The sequence below is a fragment of the Euprymna scolopes genome, chromosome 30, assembly GCF_053919585.1.
Source record: "Euprymna scolopes isolate OS-2025 chromosome 30, ASM5391958v1, whole genome shotgun sequence".
Lineage (NCBI taxonomy): Eukaryota > Metazoa > Mollusca > Cephalopoda > Sepiida > Sepiolidae > Euprymna > Euprymna scolopes.
The window spans coordinates 73,912,912-73,920,808 of NC_136511.1; the positions used below are offsets into that span (position 1 = coordinate 73,912,912).

Consider the following 7,897-nt stretch of genomic DNA (forward strand, 5'->3'; position numbering starts at 1 on the left):
TGCCAAAAATAAACCAAAATGTCTACTTTTTACTCTTGTTTGTTTAGGCCTCTTGATTCCTTGGAGAACATAGGACCGCAATGACGGTCCTTCAAACGACCCAGTTCTGGCTGGTCCTCTTCAGTTCAGCCCATGTCATTCTGAAAGCCCTGATCTCAGCCTCAATGCTTCTTTTCCATGTTTGCCTCGGGCGATCAATTTTATGCTTGCATTGGGGGTTCCATTCAAGAGCCTGCCTGGTGCTGTTGGATACAGGCTTCTACTCTTAGTAAACCTTAATGAATAGTAATTGTCTGTATTTTTGAGATGAGGTGTTTCGTCCGTTTTGCCCTCCGGCCTTCATCAGGTGTTTTGTATCGAACTGGGGAACCGTTTGGTTGTTATCGTCACAACGTTTCAATACAAAACACCTGATGAAGGCCGGAGGGCAAAACGGCCGAAACGTTGTGACGATAACAACCAAGATGAGGAAGTCAGTCCAACAATCTCAATCGACCTTAATGAATGTCTGAATATAGTTTGTCACATCAGTTCGTTGGTGTGTTTTAACGTTGAAACGCTTCTTTTGTAAACATTTCATTGAACACAAGGTACTGTTTTCTCTAGGGGGTATAACCCGATGCTTTTCTATTCTTTTTCTATCTATCTTGACCTGTATACATGGGAATCCTTCTCCTGTCAAAATATCCATCATGGTCTCCATTAAAATTTTACAATCCTTTCTATAATCCAACCACATTTGGTACCTGTTCACCTAATTTCTTTTATGAATGTCCACCACTCTTTGTTTTGTAGCCATGCAGTGATATGTAGGGACAATTTGATGATTGTTTGATCAGTAGGTGTGAACCAGAAATGGGATTAAAACTCACACGACAATTACCCCCTTCCCTGATTTTTATTTGTGGATTATCTTAGATAAAGGATATCAAAACAAACCCTTACAATTCCTGAAATCAAGAGGGTTATCATAGTCCAAGATCAGGGCAGTGACAAGTGAGGAGTATGTTTGAGTTATCGACAATTTTGCATATCATATCCCTGTGTGTTTATCATTGAACAGTGAAAAATCAAAGACTGTTGAACATTTATGACTCAAACTTGGTGGACAAGTTAAACGTCAACTGGTGTAGGATTGCAGACTTTATTACCGATTTCATGGGTAGAATTTTTTGTTTTTGATATGCTGTGATAAATTATTTTCCTTAATTAAAGTTGAGGGTGAAAGATTTAAAATGTTTAGCCAATTTTTCGATATGTGTCGTCCGAGGGTTGAGCTTCAAAACGATACCGATCTCGTGAAAATCCGTCACCTCTGTTGAAAGTTTTAGGCAGACATACAAACATACATACATACATGCATACATTTAAACAGACAGGTGAGATTTATATAATAAATTCTTATTCACTCCAAATCAAGGCAGATGGTCACTTAGATATGAGCTGCTACTATTTCAAGTTATATTTAAATTTCTTCATGTTAATATAACCAGGGAAGCAGGAAGCATGAAAGGAATTCCAAAGCCTAGCAGTGTGAGGGAAGAAGCTATTAAAGTAGGTTTTCGGCGTCTAGGAACCTCAACAGTGAAGAGGTGAAATTTTGCTACTCGACAGATTATTCTGGAATATGTACGTCGAGGAGGCACAAGTGCTATGAGTTCATCAGAGCACATTTTTTTTTTTACACAGTGGTCACCACTTATCAAGGCCCGGAAGCCACTCAGGGATAAGGGTTATTGCAAGTACATTACGTTAGTGTGGAGATTTGATGAAGTGTTTACTTAAGGGGGGCGGTTCATTAGGAATTTGTTAACATTGGACTTGAAGACATCCAAGTTGTAGTCTGGTGGGAAGCAGGCAGACGGAACAGAGTTCCACAAGCGTGCAGTTCTAAGAAAGAAGCTTTGTTCATGGAATCCGCATTTTGATTTAGGCACAGATAAAGAGTGGTGGAAATTTTTCACAGTGGATTAAGCTAGACGGGTGTTTTTTGTGAAAGATTGGAGTTCAGAGCACATTCCATTAAAGTACTCATAAAATAGGCACAGATATTCAGTATTGCAGTGATAGGCAGAAGTCGGACCTTGGCGAATAGCACGTGACCTATTTGATTTGAGACGACTCATTTTTTGGACTCTCAGAAGGAGGAAATGGAAGGAGATGTATCAGCCCAGATGTGGCAACCATGCCTGTAGAGATACAGGATACTCTCAGGTGTGAGTAATTTTCTAGCACAGTAATGGGAACACACCTTTGCAGCAGCCTTGGCAATGCCCTCAATGTATTTCTCCTGTAAGTTATCACCTGCCACTCTTTTTTTTTTTTTTTAAAAGATTGAATTGCCAGTGACGCAATGCAAAAAGAAGTGATTTTTAAAATTTTCATCTGACAAAGTTGTTGCTTCAAGTGGGAAACTCAAACTAAAATGCACTTTCTTAGCTTTTAAGCTAGGATCATGGTTTAGTATCTGTTCTGTCCATGAGAACCAGTGTGTTCAAAGTGCCCTCTTTTTGGGGAGCTGGGTTTGTTAGCATTACAAACTGACCGTGCGTGTCTACCTCGTGGTGAACTCTCGAGGAAACAAGTAAATAAGAACTTAAATTCTATGAGTCTGCAAAAACATATTTGGGATTCAGTTCTTGGGATTCGATTTCACCTACATATAAAAGAATTCTTGCTTCTTTTCCAAATTTTTGCTTTTTATTGTTCAAGCCTCCCCTCAATCCCTCTCCATTCTTTATTTTGCTAAATATGTGAACCCCTTTACTCCTTCCTCCGCAATCCCTGCAGTTTCCTGTGCTGTTTTAGTCTAACACAAGTCTCTTAAGGAGCCATGGGGGATATGTCTACCCACTCCCCGACCTAGAAAAAGGAAGTGTCAGCGTACATCCTGTCTGTGAGAAGAATCGGTTGGCGCTCAGCATTCAATTAATAATTTCCTCTTGAGCATCCGAAATCTTCAACGTTTTTAATTACCCATGTTGTTGGATTTAGTTTATGCCAATATGAGAAAGTTAAGTGAAAAATCAATTTGGTGGCAGGGAGAGGTTTATGCTTAAATTTTTTTTATCTATCTATCTATCTATCTATCCACATTATTGGCTACACATGTGCATTCTTCTTCTTCTTCTTCTTCTTCTTCTTCAATTGCACACCTTGCAGCAGGGTGTAGTGGATTGGCCCAGAGAGAGTACCGCAAAAGACACGATCGCATGGGACTCCGGATATATTGGGAGGTGTGTAAGAAGGTTGGGATGAAGTGTGCTGGAAAATGGTTTGAGGAGATGTCTGATGAAGTAAGAACAAGTGAGGATGGCAAGGTAGAGGTATGGTGGGACAAAAGAGTCATAACGACCAAGCAATTGGAATATAATCGTCTGGATTTGGTCGTCATTGACAAGGTCTCAAAAAACTGACAGATTGTAGACTTTTCAGTACCATGGGACAGGAATGTGAGAGAGAAGGAGAATGAGAAGTGGAGCAATTATGCTCCATTGGCCTTGGAGATAAGGTGTATACTCAGGGTTAAAACAAAAATAATCCCGGTCGTAGTTGGTATGCTAGGAGTAGTATCAAGTCGTCTGGAAGGACAATTGAAAAAAACTACAAATCACTGATGTTTTAGGCGGCCTTCAGACCTCTGCTATTGTAGGTACCACCAACATCCTTAGGAAAATCATTGATCTTTGAAGCTCCTGGTTTGGAGCCGGGATTGAGGGAAATCCTCTGGAAATGAATCGCATCCCTTTCCAGGGATAAACGAAATCAGAATTATTATTATTATTATTATTAATACTTATTTCTTATATTGTAAAAAAAAAAAAAAAATCTACTTAACTTTGACAAGTCCATATGAACAGCGAAGATCACATTTTATTTTATTTTTTTAACTTAGAGATTGAAAATGACGGTAATAAAAAAAGAAATAATAAAAATTATGATTTGGGGTTCAGGACTGGAAGGAGGAGCACACAGGGTTTCTCATTCATATTGTTGTTAAACGAGTTGGACTTCTGCATAGAGCTGAAGAAGATTGTGCCACAGGATTTTCTGATCTGTATAATGTCTTCTTCATTAGTCACCTGCAAGATTGTCAGAGCAGCAAGGCTCAGCGGTTGTATGTGAAGTCAGGGAAGGTTTAACTCAGACCCTACAATTAAAAATGATGCAGAAACAATGTTGTCATTTTCAACCTATTGATTGAGGTGTTGTACCCAACATAATTATGTTAGATCACCAAAGTTAAGCAATGTTGAGCCTGAAAACTAGGTGCTGTATGTATTTAGGTATGTGCATATGTCTAATGTCAAGGTCACCCTGTAGCATCTGTTATTCCAAAGGGTTACAATATGGGGATTAAATAAAGCTCCTCAACTATGGTAAAAGCAATCTAAGAGAATGGAAACCTGTAAGGCAATATTCTAGTGATGGCATCACAAACAAAACAAAACAGCTGTTTCCAATTTGCCATAAGCTCTCGGAAGTAGTACGGCTCAGAAAACTGTCATGAAAATGCTCATTTAAGCGCACAGTCTGGTCTAATCTGACATGGTGATTGAAAAATAAGACACGACTTTGCTTACCATTCACAGAGGCAGAGATGACCAGAGGATAATTGATTCTGATGTTGGCTCCTAGATGTTCACAAGAACTTTCTTAACCAAACTTTAGATTTGATACTGATTAGTGCCAGATCTGTCCACCATGGGCGGCCATGCTAGGAATCGGGCTCACATTGTCACTGCTTCTGCCAAGATAAAGAAAAATTTGAATTTAGGAAAGAGTTGGGGTAAGAGCTTGGAGTAGGAAATATAGGGTTTTCATTTACTCCTGTTTAATTACTTTATGATGAATCATTATTTTCATGGCAAGTGCTTGACTGAACTCCAGTCTATGGTGGCTACTTGCCAAACTTTCAGAAAAAAACATTCGACTAGCTACAACTGCTATATATGATTCCCCCCACTCTCTAACCGTGCCTAAATCTAAACGCAGATTTCATAAACAAAGCTTCTTTTCCAGAACTGCCCACCTGTGGAATACAACTTGGTAGCCTTAAACAAATTCTTGAGCCGTCCCCATAAATAATCAAATTGTACCCAATTTACACCATTAACAATTACTACACTACTACAGTATTGAATATATCTTGGCAAGATTATCCCACGAAGCAGCAACTTTATGGCAACCTACCTGCCATATGTACTATTATTAGAAAGTGATGTCTACAATCTGCTGGTCACTGACATAGAAGCAAGCAAAAACTGGTGAGAAATGTATTGCTGCGGACTCCACGACATAGGACGACCTAGATCCACATAGATCCAGCAAATTGCACATGATGCTAACTGTGATCCTAAAGATCTGAGGTAGATGATGGAAGATAGGAAAATCTGGGGAGAGTCCCATTGGTCCAGGGGCAGGGAGCCCGACCCACCTTACATTCATTAACCCTTATCCTTGAGTGGTCTTCGGGCACTGATAAATTGTGACTCCCAAGTAAAAAAAAAAAAAAAAATCTGTTACTTTAAATATGTTTCTATATTAATTAATTTCCTTAATTGTTATTTTTGTTTCTTGTTTTACAGCATTCCAAATAAAAGTCGTGGGTTAATGAAGGCTATGCAATGGGAATGATTTGTGGCAGTCCTGCACGACCAACGGAGACCCCTCCAAAAAATAACAAAGTCCTGAAAAGTAAGTGTTGTTTAATGTTTCTCTTGTTTAGTTTGTCTGTTTCACAGAATATCAACCTCTTTTCTCGGACTAACGCCAAAGTGTGGTTACCTATCACAAACTATAAACAATTTAGGTGCTGAAGCCTCGAACAGTAGACCGTGTTGGTTGGATCACATTGAGAGAAAGAATTATAGTTCTTGGGTTAGTAAATCTAGAACGAATTGAGGTATCATGTTCATGTCTTTGACATATCTCACAAACATATCTCAATATGTAAATGAAGCTGTCTCTTTATCATTATCATTTCTTCATTGTTATGTTTCTATCCAATTTAATTTTTAGTACTCAAAGAAACACATATCCAATATGGTGACATATGTGGTCAAGAAAAATGCCTACCACATACATCATTATATTATTGGAATGATGAAGAGTCAAGCAGACCATGTCCTAGTCAAGAAAGAGAGAAATTCTATATTATTAATTTCATATGTATGTCTACCCCCTCCCCCTCAAGAGCTTAGAAGTGTGGGAGAAAGAGAAAAAGAATTATGACAAAGGACAAGATGAAATAGGTTTAGCAGGTGAACAAAGGTATAGGAAATAGGGTTAGTGGAAAGACAATGGATAGACAGTTGTTCACCAAAGAAGACAAAAGGAAGCTGAGTAAGAATTGAGAATCAGGGTGTAATGGTGATGGTGAACAACAGAACCGTTGATACAGTGACACTCATAAATATTGGATATTATTATTTTCTGTTATAACTTTAGTTTATGTTCGCCATGTTGGTTAAGTAAAATCTCTTAAAGTTGTTTTAATTGTATGTAAAAGGAAAAATTAAAAACTTATGTTTGAATCCATTTTTTTTTTATTAAAGTTCAAAATTATGTAAAAGTATTAGATATGTGACACTTTTTTTTTCAAGTTATAATTGAAAATTTATATTTTAAATTTCGGGTTCATAGAAATGTAATAGATAGAAAGTTGTTCACCAAGAAACACAAAAAGAAGCTGAGGTAAAATTTTCAGTCAAGATCTGGTGAACAAAAGACCAGACATATCAAAGAGATTTTAGCTGAGATCATGTTTTTAATACCGTAAAAGTTGTTGCCTTTTGACAGTTACAGATTTATTATTTTTCTGTGACATAAGGGTTACTTCCCTTTCTTTCTCTTGTTACTATATAATGTTTTGATTATGTATACATTTCTCTTGTTACTATATAAAGTTGTGATTATGTATACATTTCTCTTGTTACTATATAAAGTTTTGATTATGTATACATTTCTCTTGTTACTATATAAAGTTTTGATTATGTATACATTTCTCTTGTTACTATATAAAGTTGTGATTATGTATACATTTCTCTTGTTACTATATAAAGTTTTGATTATGTATACATTTCTCTTGTTACTATATAAAGTTTTGATTATGTATACATTTCTCTTGTTACTATATAAAGTTTTGATTATGTATACATTTCTCTTGTTACTATATAAAGTTTTGATTATGTATACATTTCTCTTGTTACTATATAAAGTTTTGATTATGTATACATTTCTCTTGTTACTATATAAAGTTTTGATTATGTATACATTTCTCATTGTCTCAGAATGTAAGTAAAAGCAGGCATGTCTCTCGTCTCTGTGTGTTGAACGAAAATTTTCTTACATGTCAATTTCTTTTTTGTTGATGTTGATTGCTTTCTACAGTGTGCATTCTATTTAAAACAAAGTATGTTTTATTTGATTCTTAACTTTTATAATTAACCATGATATATAAAAAATAATATTCATGTTTTATTTTGTTATTCCAGAACCATTTAACAGAGGTAATGTGGTTATTGCATTCGGCAATGGTACTACGGAAGAATACCAAAACTTTAACCCACTTCATGGGAAGGTTCAATATGGGAAATTATTCCCAGATTCACTGGAACACCCGTTGATACAGGTGAGAATATTTGCTTTTTTTTTCTTATTTTAGGTTGCTGGGTATCATCTGCAACACCTCAGTAAGACCACTTTAGATAATTGCTAAGGTTTTACTGATTATGTACCACAAAATAAAAGCACGAAAGATTTACGACAAAGCACAACAACTACTCCTGTTGATTATATATTTGTGTGTCTTTTAGGCATATCATTTGAACAACCTGGGATTCTCATGTCAATTTAGATCAACTTGTTTTTATTTATCTATTTATTTTTTTGTTAA

At 36.5% G+C, this 7,897-nt stretch overlaps 1 protein-coding gene across 2 annotated transcripts in view; it reads left to right on the plus strand.

Annotated features, from left to right (window-relative positions):
- The window catches only part of LOC145254837 (paladin-like), a 187,788-nt gene that overhangs the window by 99,069 nt on the left and 80,822 nt on the right, over positions 1 to 7,897 (plus strand). For both annotated transcript variants that reach the window (XM_080113675.1, XM_080113676.1), the window contains exons 2-3: positions 5,589 to 5,697; positions 7,497 to 7,633. In XM_080113675.1, coding sequence (XP_079969801.1) covers positions 5,628 to 5,697; positions 7,497 to 7,633 — 207 coding nt within the window. In that variant the 5' untranslated portion in view covers positions 5,589 to 5,627. The remainder of the gene's footprint in view (positions 1 to 5,588; positions 5,698 to 7,496; positions 7,634 to 7,897) is intronic.